General features: G+C 49.9%; 1 protein-coding gene and 1 long non-coding RNA gene across 9 annotated transcripts in view; one reads left to right on the top strand and one right to left on the bottom strand.

The window, feature by feature from the left end:
• The window catches only part of ARMC9 (armadillo repeat containing 9), a 145,639-nt gene that overhangs the window by 121,090 nt on the left and 9,281 nt on the right, over positions 1–15,268 (top strand). For 6 of the 8 annotated variants that reach the window (XM_030760484.2, XM_022567944.3, XM_089916227.1 and 3 more), the window contains exons 21-23: positions 965–1,080; positions 3,089–3,222; positions 9,467–9,596. In XM_030760484.2, coding sequence (XP_030616344.1) covers positions 965–1,080; positions 3,089–3,222; positions 9,467–9,596 — 380 coding nt within the window. Of the gene's footprint in view, positions 1–964; positions 1,081–3,088; positions 3,223–7,227; positions 7,382–9,466; positions 9,597–15,268 lie in introns of those variants that run through there. The other 2 variants (XR_016394010.1, XM_089916226.1) reach the window with 2 other exon arrangements.
• Positions 736–6,102, bottom strand: LOC111171927 (uncharacterized). The gene is made up of 3 exons (XR_002643788.3): positions 4,807–6,102; positions 2,537–2,774; positions 736–1,719 (listed from the first exon to the last, which is right to left on the bottom strand). It is a non-coding gene; the product is annotated as an uncharacterized LOC111171927 (long non-coding RNA).

Genomic DNA, 15,268 nt, shown 5'->3' with positions numbered 1-15,268 from the left:
AACCTAGTCTGTATCATTGTACATGGCCATGTAATATTTCCAATGAATATGCCATATTTTACTTAATTATTCCCCTATTACTAGACAGTTAGATTGTTCCAGTTTTACTGTGTAATGATTTTGTAACGTACAGCTTTATTTAACATCTTCCACATTTTGGATTCTCTCTCTAGGGTTTAACACCCAAGGATATGAACATTTTAATGACTCTTGATATAAAATGCCAAATTACTTTCCAAAAGAGCTGTCTCAAATTTCCATGCCACTGACATTTTAAACTATTGTCAGAAGTGGATGGGGTCATTTCTTTAATTGTCACTCACTTAATAATTGGAGAATGATACACTTTTTGTAAAGTTGTAGTTTCTAGTTACTTATAAAGTCGATCATCATTTTTTCTTCTCTTTACTGGTGATACTTTTTATTTTGTGACTTGGCTGTTGGAATTCTTTTCCCAGTCATCTACTTAGTGTTTTACTTACTGATTTGTAAGAACTCTTTATCTAATGAAAATCTTAAGCTTTCCTCTATTATACGTGCTGTAAATATTTCTTCCCAGTTCGTTGTTTACCTGTTAATTTGGTTTATCATTAAATTACTGTGTACGTGGAAATGTTGATTTTTTTATGAAACCAAATCTGTCTGTCTTTTTTCCCTTCTTACTTTCAAAAGTCAGTCCTCTCCAGGGATGTGATAAGTTACTATATCCAGTTGTTTTCTTCTCCTTTTTCCGTGGTTTGATTTTGTTTTTTTTATTTATACTGCTAAATGGTATAATATGAAAACCTAAGCAGATTTTCCGCGAAATTTTCTGTTTAGCTGAATGATCTGTGTCATGATCCTTCCTCACTTATTTGCAAATCCTCTTATTACTATAGATTATTAAATGTAGTGAGTTAGAATGTCTAGGTCAGCTCTCAACCAGATGATTTCTCCAGCTCTGTTTCCTCTTTGCTTCCACCAGATCATGACCAACACGGGGAAGGTGAGGCGAAAGGGGGCGGCCGGCGTGCAGTGGGGCGGCCCTGAGCCCCTGTGCCGGCCCATCACTCCCGGCGGCCACAGGACCGGGTACCCAGTGTAAGTCTGGGTACTAAAAGAGGCGGGGATTTACTTTCTTAAGCTTTGTTTTGATCAACTGCAGTGTAAGATGTACGTATTTTTAAAATTCAAAATAAAATTTCATATCAGAAAGCATTTATCTCTTTATTATTTATCTTTTGAGGATTTTTTGAAAGGAAAGAGGTTGAGTCTCCCTCTTCCCCCCATGTCCCTCAGGGTCTCCAAGCCACTTACAGCCTTTATCCAGGAGAAGGCTGGTGTTGGCCAATGTGATTCTGAAGGAAAGGACCAAAAGGACTAGTGGGTCTACCCAGAAAGGACTCCTGTTCTTTTCTGCAGCCTCTCACCGTAGCACCAGGCCCTTTGTTGGGATGGAGTGTCACAGTTTAAGATGCCGTCAGCTTATTTCTACATGACTCTATAAAGCACCGATATGCATTTTTGGCTGCCAAGCCTTATTCATTCTTCATAGCCTTGCTCCTACCCTGTTTATATAAACAAAACTAGTCTGGTTATCCAGAGCCTCTGGTCTCCCTGGGCACCTGAGGACCTGACCCCTGGGGGCTCTTGGGGAGCCCCAGGCCAGGCAGTCCAGCTTGGTCAGGGTGAAGCCTCTTCCGTGGTCTGGGTGGCCTCTTCTCCTGTCTGGAGAGAACGCTGGAGAGAAACAGGTGCAAATAAGGGGATTATAGAGAGCAGGGGAGAAACCTACATTTATTCATACAACAGTGGCCATAAGATATTTCAAATGAATATGACATATTTTACTTAGTTATCCCCTACAGCTGGGCGGTTTGCTTATTTCCAGGTTTGCTCTATAGTAATCTGTAATGAACAACTCGGCACCGGGGATACAGCAACAAACAAAACGTCACTGCTGTGACTCCTGTTTCCCTTAGGGACCAAATCTAATCAAATGCTGGCCAACCAGTTCCTTCTTAATTGACACCCCCCAACCTCAGCCTCGAAGCCCCACGTTCCCCAGGACACTGTGTGCCCTCCAGCCTGCGTTGTGAGTGCACTAAATCTCTGTAACAAAGCAGCGCACATATATGCTTTTTTTTTTGCCTTTTGCTCTATATCCTGCCCTGCCTGTTCATGGTGCTTGCTACCTCTGCCGGGAAATGTTCCGTCTTCGGGCCCCTGACAAACCCCAGCTCAGAGTTCAAGACCGGCTGAGCCTGTCTGTCTGCCTCTCTCTTACACACACGCACACACACACAGAGGCTTTTCTGCCCCGCACGGCAGTTAGCTGTCTGCTTGTCTTTGCTGCTGGAACTGACATTCAAGAACAGCCGTTTCATGGGGCGCAACCCTAGACAGAGGGGGGGACAAGCCTGCCGTGCTGGAGCAGGTGGCTGCTATCTCCCTGTTGAAGGGGAGTGAGTGCTGTGCTGCTGTGTGCACACTGCAGAACCTTCCTGGGGATCTGCTGTGAAGGCTGACGGGAGATGCCACCCCACATCCTACTTACCTCCCTGTGATGTGCTTTGCCCAGGCCCCCTGTCTCTCGCAGGTGCCCACTGCATGTCTGCTGGGTGAATGAGTCTCCATCGACCCAGGTGCCAGCGGTAGGCACTGCACACACCATTGATAGTGTTCCAGAGAACAAGCTCTTCCCCAGTCCTGTTCCGGCCTAACTCTTGTTGTCACGGCTGACGTATGTCACGTCTTTTCTGATGGAATTCATCCCTTTGCTAATCTGCTTCATCCTTGGAAGAAAGCCCAGAAGATTGATACTTTAAATTGTTTGGTTGAAATGTCATGCTCCCGTGTCACCCAAAGCCAAAAGATCCAATTGTGTGTTAGAAAAATAATAGCCATGTTTCACTGTAAATCTATAAGAGCTAACAAGAGTGAGGTAAGGGCACTTCCTCTTTCTAAAGAGATTCAATATGTGCTAATATCAGTTTAACAAAAGGCTTTCAGGTACTTCCACTTCCTGCATTTTTGTGATGCTACACAGTAGTCAGCAGTCAAATATCTCCCATCTGTATTTATTACTGTTTTTCTTTTTTTCCTCCAGGCTGGAAGACCATCCCATCTCTCCCCAGATGGCCAAACATGCCAGAAACAGCTGCCTCCCGTCTCTGCCAAATGCCCACCGTCCAGTCTGCAAGGGGGTCATGCCTGGTCCTGAGCCTTGCACTTCCTCCTCATGTAAGCATACTGGCAGCATGTGGGGGGCAGCTTTGGGCCTGGGGGCAGCTCTGGGCCTGGGGGCAGCACTGGGCCTGGGGGCAGCTCTGGGACTGGGGGCAGCACTGAGACTGGGGGGCAGCACTGGGACTGGGGGGAGCACTGGGCCTGGGGGCAGCTCTGGGACTGGGGGCAGCTCTGGGACTGGGGGCAGCACTGGGCCTGGGGGCAGCTCTGGGACTGGGGGCAACACTGGGCCTGGGGGCAACACTGGGCCTGGGGCCAGCTCTGGGCCTGGGGGCAGCTCTGGGACTGGGGGCAGCACTGGGACTGGGGGCAGCTCTGGGCCTGGGGGCAGCTCTGGGACTGGGGGCAGCTCTGGGCCTGGGGGCAGCTCTGGGACTGGGGGCAGCACTGGGCCTGGGGGCAGCTCTGGGCCTGGGGGCAGCTCTGGGACTGGGGGCAGCTCTGGGACTGGTGATGCCTGGAATCTTATGAAGCAGCTGTAGTTACAGACCCAGAAAGGCCTTGGCCTCCCACTTGCTCCTGAGAAGCCCTCTGTTCTCAGCCACTGCTCCGTGTCGTAGAGGCCCACAGGCTTGCGACCACACAGCCAGACCTGACCGTGGGCTTTTCCTCTAGACCCCCTTCTCTCAGAGCACTGTGTCCAGTGCTCACATGTGCAAGCTATCTGAGCAACATTTCTGACTGGGGAAGCTGTGTTTAATGTGAGATTTTTAAGTAGGAATCTCAAAACAATGTAGACCTTTGACCAAAACTTTGGTGCCCCAAACTCTGGTGCTGAGGTGGTCAGCCACGTGTTAGAAGGCTGAATTGAGTCGGAAATGTTGGCTAGGAGCAAAAACTACTGTGGGATCCAAACACATTTTGAAGTATCCAGTTGAGTTCATCAGAGACTGATGGGGGATAAATGTAGTTTTTAGATGCCAGAAAAAATATATGTGATTTGAATTAGAAATGTACAAAGTTTTTTTTTTTAATTTTCAAGAGGAAATTAAAAAGATATGAACAGATCAGATAAGACTCTAATATCCATTCAAATAGAAAAACAACAGAGGAGCAGGTCAGATTCCAGTATGAGAAACATCTGCGAGCTTTTATAATCTGCTCACAGTTGGATTCAAATGCTTCTCATCCCCAATTCAGAGCAATAGACCTGTCACGGCGCCAGAAGAAAGCCAGGTTATTTGGTTACCCCAGGAGAGGATCTCTTGGCTATAAGCAGTGTTAGAGGTTTTGCCAGCTTTGATCATCTGTTATTTTACATGGGTTTTGTTAGAGCTGCAGACATTAATATGCCTTCTCTAAAAGACGACTAGCTCCATAATTTACCCAGAGGTCTCTGCTCCTGGGGTGGAGGTTTTAGGTTGTCTAACAATTTTTTGCCAGTTTGACCTAATGCCACTGAGTTTAAAATGAGTTCAAGTTCTATAGGCCTGGACTTCCAAACAGTTGCATTTAGGCTAAACTTATTTAGCAGTAACATCCTTGTTTGACCCAAATGACCACCAGGGTGACCCTCTGTCTTGCACGGATTATAAGTGTGGTCCTATCTTTTGGAACGATTTCTCATGGTATTATTACCTGTAGGGTGGACGCACTTGAGGCTGTCAGGGATAGAGGTGGCTGAGGGTCAGCGGGTGATGTAGACGTTCTTGTTAGTTTCAAGCACAACTGCCTTTGGCCCTGGCAGGGTCTGGTTCCTTGCAGGAAAACAATGGGCGCCCATCCCTGGGATCTTCAGCCGTTCCCAGTGCCTCTCCCTGCAGAGGCAGCAGCTGCTCACCAGCCCCTCCGGACGGGCCCGGCCACGCTGTCGGGTGCACCCATGAGCCTGCTGTGAACACTGAGGCCGTATTTTTTGGGTCCCATCTTCCACCTGCTCCTGTTCGCTTAGGTCTGGCTGGGAGCCCATCTACTGCCCTCCTGCCTCGGTGGACTCCACTACACTGACCCCCAGTCCGCCCTCACTCCCCCTGCAGACACCAGGCATATTAGTCTCTCCCTACACCCCCAGGCCGTGTCTCCACCTCAGGCCAGCACCTGTAGTTCTCCTTTACAATCCTTTTCCTTGACAAAAGTTCTCCCCTTGGAGAAGCCAAGCGTCCGGGTCATCGGCATCCCGGGGTCATTTAATGAGCGTGGATTCCGTCTCCGGTGTAGATTCTGTGCTTCCTTCCTTTTGCCCAGCTGCAGCCACCCTGGCTCTCGCCTCATCCGTGGACCAGTGCCAGCTCCCCACCCTGTCTCGCCACCGCCATCTCTTCCTCTTCTCAGCCTCCACGTGAGGTTGCGTGCAAACAGGCTTCAGCCAGTGTGCTTGGAATGCTGCCTTGAGACTGGTTCTGAGGCTGCACCTGGGACTGAGTGCCACGGTTGAGGGAAGGAGGGGACAGCGGTGGGCAGCGGGCCGTCCTGACCCTCACCGGCTCCGGTTTCACTCCTTCCCCGACAAGAGCTGATCTGACTTCCTCTTGACCCTACTGTCCTTCCGGTCCTACCCCCCTAGCTCTTTCTTGCCCGTCTCTTCTCCTGCTCACCTTGTCCCCCCGCATCCCATGCTGGCCTCGCCTGGCCACTCCCCACAGCTCCCCTCACACATGACTTGCTACTGAGTCTGGCTACCCTCATGCTGGGAATTAACACCTCTAGACCCATGGGAACCCAGCACCGTGGCCCACATGTCGGGTTTGTTCAGGACACCCCATCACACCTGTGCATTCAGTCAACACTGAAGGCAGGACTCGTGATGAGGAACCTGCGGGATCCTCAAACGGCTTGATCAGTTGAATGCAGGCCCAGAAAGTACATTATTTTTAAGCAAAGGACTCAGCCCCACGGAGCCGAAAGGAAATAGTTCCCAAGAAAAAGAAGCCAAGAATGTGACTTAGAGTGTTGCACGATACTGGCCCGAGGCAAGTCATTCTCATTCCCCATCAACCAAAACGGGGGTATCAAAATCACATGCCTTGTCAGTGGGCCGTGGAGGGACGACGCCAGCCCTGTCTGAAATGGATTAACAGCTAGGAAAGCAGTGGTTGTCCCAGGAAGCCTCAGGTGCACGCACGCACTGCCCTTCTCCTCCCAGATCCCAGCTCTTTCAGTGGAGCTGGTTTTCTTGCGGGGGGTGTGCCGCAGCGGGTGCTCTGAAAGTCTGCAGTGTGGCCTAAGCAGAGGGAATAGGCAAGGACGGAGGGGTGGCTACTGCTTGGTGACTGAACCGAGAAGACCTCAGAGGGTCTCCGGAGACCCCAGCTTGGTGCCTCCTCCCTCCTGCCAGAGGGCTTTGCCAGCTGTCTCCCACCACCAGTGGCCGGGGAAAGGTCCTGATCCTGGAGGGCTGCCTACCCCTGGGCACCATCTTGTAACACCATTAACTCTCATGGGATTTTCTGTGTGTAGCTCAGCACTCATGTGTGGTTCCACTCAACTATTATTTCATACACCCAAACCTGGTCCTCTGGACTTTATTAAACAGTTAAGTCTCCTACATAGGAACGCGTTCCGTTCTGAGATCACGTTCGTAAGTCCAATTTGTTCGTAAATCCAACGAAGCTAGCCTAGGTGCCCAGCTAACTAATATGATACTCATAACTAATATAACTAATTATAACTAATATAATCAGCTACATTGTACTGTAATAGGTTTATAATACTTTTTGCACAAATAATACATAAAAAACAAACACACAAAATAAAGAAAACATCTTTGATCTTACAGCACGGTATCTTGAAAAGTGCAGCAGTGCAGTACAACAGCTGGCATACAAGGGCTGGCATCGAGGGAACAGGCAAGAAGAGTTACTGACTGGAGGAGGGGGAGGAGGTGGGAGATGGTAGAGCTGAAGGGTCGTCAGCAATAGGAGATGGAGGGCAAGCTGCAATTTCACTCTCGCCTGACATTGATGGCACAGGTTCTGGTTCCTTGCTGGATTCAATTCTGTCTACCCTCTTGAAAAAACGATCCAGTGACGTCTGGGTAGTAGCTCTTTTTTCTCATCATAGATGACCCGGTAGCACCGGATTGCATTCTGAATGGCTGCTGCAACCATTTGTAGAGGATGCACACACATGGCAATGTACGCCAGAGACGTGAACTAACTCACGTGACTGGACGTGCAAATCCACGTTCACATCTTTGAAAGTTCACAACTTGAAGGTTTGTATGTAGGGGACTTACTGTACGACCATTGAGCAGAGAGCACAGACAAGCAGGCCAGCTGTCCATTGAAGAGCAGATCAGAGAAGGCTGAAATTCTAGTTCCAGTCCCAGTTCTGGGTGGAGACTGTCCAATGTGGACTGTAAATAAAGCCACCCATTGGGTTCCATACCAGAAACAGAGTCCTTGTTTGGGTCAAAAGAGAGTTATCTGGAAGTCAAAGCTGTGCCCCCTTGCTATGGATTTGAGGAGACCTGCAGGGAAGATTTTTTTTTTAATTGAAGTATAGTTGATTTACAATGTTGCATTAATTTCTGCTCTACAGCAAAGTGATTTAGTTACACATATGTATACATTCTTTTTTATATTCTTTTCCATTATGGTTTATCACAGGATATTGAATATCGTTCCCTGTGCTCTACAGTAGGACCTTGTTTACCCATTCTATATATACTAGTTTGCACCTGCTGGTCCCAAACTCCCAATCCATCCCATCCCCACCCCCCGCCCCCTTGGCAACCACAAATCTGTTCTCTATGTCTGGGAGTCTGTTTCTGTTTCATAGATAAGTTCATTTGTGTCATATTTTAGATTCCACGTATAAGTGAGTATGTGTTTTTGTACCATATATGGCACAAATACCATATATGGTATTTGTCTTTCTCTTTCTGACTTACTTCACCTAGTATGATAATTTCTAGGTCCATCCATGTTGCTACAAATGGCATTATCTCATTCTTTTTTAAGGCTGAGTTGTATTCCATGGTATATATGTACCACGTCTTCTTCATCCATTCATCTGTCAGTGGACATTTAGTGTCTTGGCTATTGTAAATAATGCTGCTATGAACATAGGGGCGCGTGTATCTTTTTGAATTATAGTTTTGTCTGGATATATGCCCAGGAGTGGAATTGCTAGATCATATGGCAACTCTATTTGTAGTTTTTTTGAGGAAACTCCATTCGTTTTCCATAGTGGCTGCACCAACTTACATTCCCACCAACAGTGTAGGAGGGTTGCCTTTTCTCCACACCCTCTCCAGCATTTGTTAGAGACTTTTTAATGACGGCCATTCTGACCGGTGTGAAGTGGTATATCATTGTAGTTTTAATTTGCATTTGTCTAATAATTAGCGATGTTTAGCATCTTTTCATGTGCCTGTTGGCCATCTGTACGTCTTCTTTGGAGACATGTCTGTTTATGTAGGGAAGACTCTTTATATTTAAGATAAAGCAGAGGCCACATTGCAAAGGTGCTAGAGAGACTTTTTTTTTTTTAATGAAAGAGCTGAAAAGAGCTTGGATTAAGGAAGCAGTGAATCCAGACTGTCACAGTGTTGCTCTGATGGTGACACGGACCCCTTTGGCTGTAGAACAAGAAGAGGAGAAGCAGGGCTGGAGAAAGAGGGGTCCACGTCATTTGAAATACAGAACAGGCCCATCCCCAGACCCTTGGGAGGCATCTGCGGCAGTGTCATCTGGGACTTCTCCCATCACTCCCCGTGATCTTGGGGTGACCTAGGTGGCCTTGTCCTTGCTAGGTGGTATTATGGAGGTTCCTGCCCCTGGGGGAAGACAGGGATTCAGGCCTGAAGGATCCTGGGGCAGCACAGGGCAAAGAGAGCCCCACCTCTGGGGTTGCCAGATTTGGCAAATAAAAATACAGGACACCCAGGCGAACTTGAATTTCAAATAAACACGAAGAGGTTTTCAGGGTGCCTCTGGGCCGCTGTGCATCAGTGCCAAGCAGGGGCCCAGGAGACAATCCTGGCTTTTGTTGGCTTTTCCCTGAGAGGCAGTGGGAGTGTGGGAGGCGACAGGGCCGCTGGTCTGTCCTTCTCTGGGCTCCGTGTGCTCCAGCCAGAGCATGCCTGTTGCACCCTCAGGTTATAAGTACATCAAGTGGCCATCTGGAAAGGCCCCGAGCTGCACGAGTAAACAAGTCCCCATCCACAGGCGCCGGGGAGCCGTGAGGGACTGGCCCGGGGTGTGTGCTTTTCTCGACTTCAGGGCGCGGCCCAGCAAAGAGCATCCTCAAAGAGCTTCCAGAGCAGAAGTCAACTGAGCTCTCTCCTCTTCCCCAGCCGCCATCGATGCCAAGTCGGGAGAGTGGTTGCCAGCAGGACGTCAGGGAGAGCCTCACCTGCCCCCAGCGGGGGGCCCGAGCCAGCCTAGGGAGGTGCCCTGTGCCCTGGACAGTGGCGAGATCACCAGGTAGGGATGGGGAGGTATCCTGGGGAGGCTCCTCTGAGGCCCAGCGTCTGACGATGGAAGCAAAGGAGCGTTTCGCTGGGCCCTGAAGTGCGGTTCTGAGATCCTCGGGGGACTGTGGTCACCGCGCTTGATAACCTCAGAGCCCAAGGGGAGGGACCTGCCTCAGGAGAGTTATCAGTTGTCAGACCGGAAGGAGAGAAAAACTTACAAACATGCCCAAGAGACTAGTTTTAAGAACTGATAGGTAAACATGTTTGGGAGGGTTTGTGATTAGAAGTAATTTGAGGTCGGTGTCCTATCTTAGCAGTTGGCTTTGGAGGGGAGAAAGATGAACGAGATCAGTAAAATGGTTGGGCTCCGATGTCAGCTTCCTGAAACCGAAACTGGGCCTCCAAGAAGAAAATAAAAGTTCTTTTCTCTCCCTCTTTCCCAACGAGCACAAACTGCTGCTTGACGGGTTACTAGGGATCCTTTAGAACCTAGAAAGCACTGTTTTTCTCAATCTCTCACAGGCCCCCCTTTCAGCTCGGAGGAAGCCTGCTCAGGGGGAGGGGCCCGGCTCTGGACTCAGACCCAGCCTGTCTCCCAACTTCCGCCCACCACTTCCTCCTGGTCACAGAACGCCCTGCCGGCTGAGCGTGTCACCATAGACAAGCCAACCTCCTGCACTAAAACACTGGGCTAGAGTCATGGTGAACACGACTACGCCCTGCAGTCTCGGAAGTAGAGGGATCTTGCCACAGTGACTGTCCAGGCCTCCCGCGCCCCACCTTCCCGTAGAACAGGGAAGGACTTCCGTTGCTGTGTCCGCAGGGTCACCCTAACCTCAGTTGTGGTCACGCTCTGGCGGCAGCAGCGGCGCCTCGGGGAGCTGGGTGAGGCAGTGGGAGGGCCCGCATTCCAGGCTCCAGAGAGGCCTCAAGCCACCCACCGCCTGCAGGAGTGGCCAGGGAGTCAGAGATGACCTGCAGAAGCCCTAGCAGAGCCGGCACCCACTGAGGCAGGCAGCGAGCCTGCACCTTTCTTTCCTGCTGTGTGGGGATGAGCCAGAAGGACCTTGGAACCTGCACAGGGGAGGGGGGCAGTCCTGGATGTCTCTACCGGGCCGAGGGCGTAAAAGATGGTGAGCCCGAGGCTCACTGTGTGGTCACGTGCTCCGTGACTGTCTCCCGCTCTCCTCAAAGACAGAGGCCGTGAGCAGGGTGTTTGTCCCTGTGTTCCCACACCTGGCCCAGGGCAGGAGCTCAAAATAGGCAATGGATGGATCCTCAGGAGAAAGGAAGAGAGAGTGGCTCTCTGTCTGGCTTGACAACTCCCCTCTCTCTGTCTGTAGGGGGGAGGGCAGCCCCTGGCCCTGGAGGAAGATGAGTTGGCTGGGTGGGCCCTCATTTGCGGCAGAAGGAAGGCCCTGGAGCTCTGGGCGTGGGTCATTGGTAGACGGAATGATAGCCCTAGCCCTCGTTGCTTAACCCCAACTTTGAGGTGGTGTAAAGATGATTGCAGCCTCGTGGCTTCCAGCAGCTGGTCTTGCTGTGCAGTTGCCTTCCTAGAAAAGCCAGGAGTAAAAATGTTCGGACCCCACCATCCCACACCTCCCCACAGCCAAGTTCTCCTTTTCTTTTTTCTATCCGCTTAGCTTTGAGTAGCTGTTAACCAGGCTATGAAAATGCATTTTTTTAAAAAAAGCATTTATCCCAAGAAGAGCCAAGGCCCTCTCCCGGGAAATCTGTCGGTCCAGACCTGGAGGGGCTGACCTGCACCTTGGAACGTGCAGCGTTGCTTTGCAGTCGTCACCTCCGGGAAGGTGAGGGGCCTTGCTGCCCAGACTGTCCCGTGGCCTTGCCGACCCCGTCGGCTGCCAGCCATCTTCGGATTATGACTCAGCAGCGTTCCGAACACAAGTAGAGATTAAATGTCTCCAGAAGCCTTTTATTGCTACTCCCTTCCAGAACAATGTTCCCATTGATAAGGGAGATAATATAAGCAGGCCAGTCTTCTTTAATAAGTAATCGCCTACCTTGCAGGCCACCTCCCAATTTACCAATATATTGAAGTTTGCCTCTTACTAGGACCCAGCACCATGTGTTCCTGCAGCAGATTACGTTTTTCTAAATCGTAGGCGACTGCCATCCATGTGCTTTTTCTGCTCTGCCCTCATCCGGCCCCATCTCCTGCCAGACCGTCGCCCGTTCCTGGCTCTGGCTCCTAGCTGCCCAGACTGCTGAGCTCAACATTCTGGGGCATTAGGGGGCTAGGGGCCACTCAGAGGCCAAGCTGACCCTTACCGACAGACGCCCATCCCCGCCTCCTACAGAGTCCTTTCCAGGGGGTCCTGATGCCATCATCCCTGCAGAGTTCAGTGACAGTGGCCAGCGCCCTCAGTCCACACCGCCGCTTCCTGCAGCCCCCCAGGTGGTTTGGGGAACCTCATGGGATGGGGGGCACCTGCCAAGCCGAAGGGCGGCCCCCTGGTGTCTGCCAAAGGCCATTTTCTCCAATGCCAACGGGAGGAGCCAGCCGAGGGAGCCTCTGTCTGAGGGTGCTCTTTCGCAGCAGCAACGCTGCCCTGGGCAAACAAAGGCCACGTCCCACGGCAGAGAGGAGGCTGCCTTTTAAGGTGTATTAGTTAGGATTCTCCAGAGAAAGAGAACCAACAGGAAGTGTGTCTACACAGAGATTTCTTTTAAGGAATCGGCTCCCACAGTAGCAGAGGCCTGACAAATCCAAAATCCAAAAGTGATCAGATGAGACCCACCCACATTCTGGAGGGCAGTCTGCTTTACCCAAAGGCCACCTATGAGGAGTTCCCTGGCGGTCCAGTGGTTAGGACTCCGCATTCTCACTGCCAAGGGCTCGGGTTCAATCCGTGGTCGGGAAACTAAGATCCCACAAGCCGCACAGCACGGCCAAAAAAAAAAAAAGTCCACCTATTGAAATGTTCATCTCATCCAAAAAACACTTGCACAGAAATATCCAGACAATATTTGATCAAATACCTGGGTGCCATGGCCCAGCAATGTTGACCCATAAAATTAACCTGCACGTAAGGGTATTCATACGCATTGCCAAATCGCTCTCCAAAAAGGATGGGACCCTTTCCTGGTTGCCCTGGGTTGGGAGGTTAAAGATTCCCAGCCCTGCTGCCCAGACTTTTTTCTCCCTTCACTTCTTGCCAACTCACCTCGGCTGCCTCTGACCCTGCAACTTGACCTTGCTGCCCACTGGCTCTAAGGCCCCACGGGGTGAAGCGGGCCAGCCGTCCTGGGCCTGCACGTCTAGCTCCTCCAAATCTGGCCACCCTGTTCCATGACCGTGTGATGGGACATCCCCAGGTAACCCAGGGCTGACCCTGTGCCGTTACCATTGCCGGGAATAGCCCCAGTGCTCACCTGAGTAGTTTTTACTAGTGTCTCTCAAGTATTCCTTCTTAAAGTGTAATGGGGCTACATTTAAAGATGGTCAAGATTTTTATGTTCTGTATATTTTACTGCAATAACAATGATAAAAAATATGAAAATTAGGGAGTTCCCTGGTGGTCTGGGATTCCGGGCTTTCACTGCCATGGCCCGGGTTCAATCCCTGGTCAGGGAACTGAGATCCCACAAGCCACAGGCCAAAAAAAGAAAAAAAAAAAAAAATCTATATATCAAAATTAGAACAGCAAAATAGGAGAAAACATCTGAACTAAATAATATGAAAGGAAAACCACCTCATTAGCCCATATAAGAAGCTTCTTTGTATGTGGAAGAAGTGTCAGCGATGCATGCCTGCTTTCACACAATTGCAGTCAGACTTACATGCTACTCTGTATTGCTCTGTTTTCAGCCTTATTCCATTCTCTCTCATATGCCTGAGTAGCCCCCATCTTCATTATTGTTGTGTGCTCTTTCCTCTGATCTACACACCGGGATTTATGACGCCTTTGCCCTAACGTTTTGCTTTTCTTTCATTCACTGGTAATGCATGTGGTGCTCAGAAACCGTGCTGGACACTGGGGCTCAAAGGTCAACTAGACCAAATTGCTGCTCTTAGGGAGTTCACCTGGAGGGACAATATTATGAGTGACATAAAAATAAATGTTGCTTTTTGAAGAAAAAAAATTAAAATTTAAGAAAAAGTAATAGGGCTGAATCTCCTCTATCCTTTTCAACCTGGTATGAAGGATTTCTTGTCTAAAGTATGGGCGGTTTTTATGCCAGCCTGTTTTTTTTTGCTTTATTGGAATATAGTTGATTTACGATGTTGTATTAGTTCCTGCTGTGCAGCAAAGTGAATCAGTTATACGTATACATATATCCACTCCTTTTTAGACTCTTTTCCCATAGAGGCCATTACAGGGTATTGAGTAGAGTCCCCTGTGCTCTACAGTGGGTCCTTGTTAGTTATCTATTTTATATATAGTAGTATGTGCCAGTCTTTTTCTAAATTTGAATTTGGAGACTTTTCAGATATTTAAGTTTTATTTTTCTGATTATTAAAGTAATAGATTCTCAATAAAAGAAAAAAAAAAAGGAGGCATATAGAAATGAATCCAAAAATTATGCAGTTTCCTCCCGAGTCTCACTCCCCAGAGCCGTAACGCCCATTTAGGGGGCACTTTACCACAACTGGGCCCGGAGCACAGCCACCCTACCTTCAGAGCTGTCCTATAGAAAACACTTTACAGGTGAGGAAACTGAGGCTCCCAAAACGTCAGCAGACTTGCTCACTCTCGTCACCAGCTAGAGAGCAGCACAGCGGGACTGAGAGTCCAGGCACTTCCGGTGAGCGCACCCTCTGGGCCCCCCACCCTCCTTCCCGGCCACTGGATCCCGCACTTCCCACAGACCTCAGTTTCAACCCCCAGCACACACCACACACGCACACGCACACGCACACACACACACTGCCCACTGGGAAGCCCTGCAGCCGGTCAGCATCTCCCTATCCCAGGGGATGCAGTGGGGGGACCCCCTCACTCGCCAAGCTCACAGTACCTGCCGTGCGCCCACTGTGTGCAGCCCGCAGATGGAGACACCCACTTATTGAAGGGCAGCTGGACTATAGGAGTACCTGCTGCCTGCCGGGAGCGGAGCTGGCGCTGACATCAGCTCATTCAATGGTGACAACAACCCTGGGTGACAACCCGGGACTCCAGTCTTCAGAGTTATTGTCCGGAAAATGGGCGCATAGATAGCAAAGGCCCCAGAAGTCGAGGTGGGAAGAAGAATTGAGCATGTATATAGCTCAATGACAGCCAGAGAGCAAAGGGCTGGGCCGGGAAGTCACATCACCAACCCCAGCTGCGGTGGCTGCAGGTGCCGGAGGAAAGCTGGCTCCTGTCTCTGTGAAGCTGGTCCATTGGGATGGGGTCCTGAGGGCGTCTGGAGGATGGCTGGCTATAAAATCCCACTGGGTTCAGAGCTTGGCCTCACTAACTGCTTGTTATGTGTGTGACCTTGGGAAAGTTTATGAACTTAGAGCCTCAGTTTTAACATCTGAAAAATGAAACATCTGCCTCTCTCCCACTCTTAAGGACCCTTGTGATTACCTTGGGCCCACCCCAGTAATCTAGGATAATCTCACACCTGCAGCCTTAATTCCCTTTTGTCATGTAAGGTCCCAGGGAGTAGGACATGGACCTAACTGGGGACCATTACTCTGCCAGCCACAGCTTTCCTCACCATTCGATC

This window comes from Delphinapterus leucas, chromosome 8, assembly GCF_059928025.1.
Source record: "Delphinapterus leucas isolate spDelLeu-1000000601 "Yukka" chromosome 8, BTC_Dleu_Yukka2, whole genome shotgun sequence".
Taxonomy (NCBI): domain Eukaryota; kingdom Metazoa; phylum Chordata; class Mammalia; order Artiodactyla; family Monodontidae; genus Delphinapterus; species Delphinapterus leucas.
The sequence above is the reverse complement of the archived record's forward strand: the minus strand, read 5'-3'. Positions and strand labels throughout refer to the sequence as shown.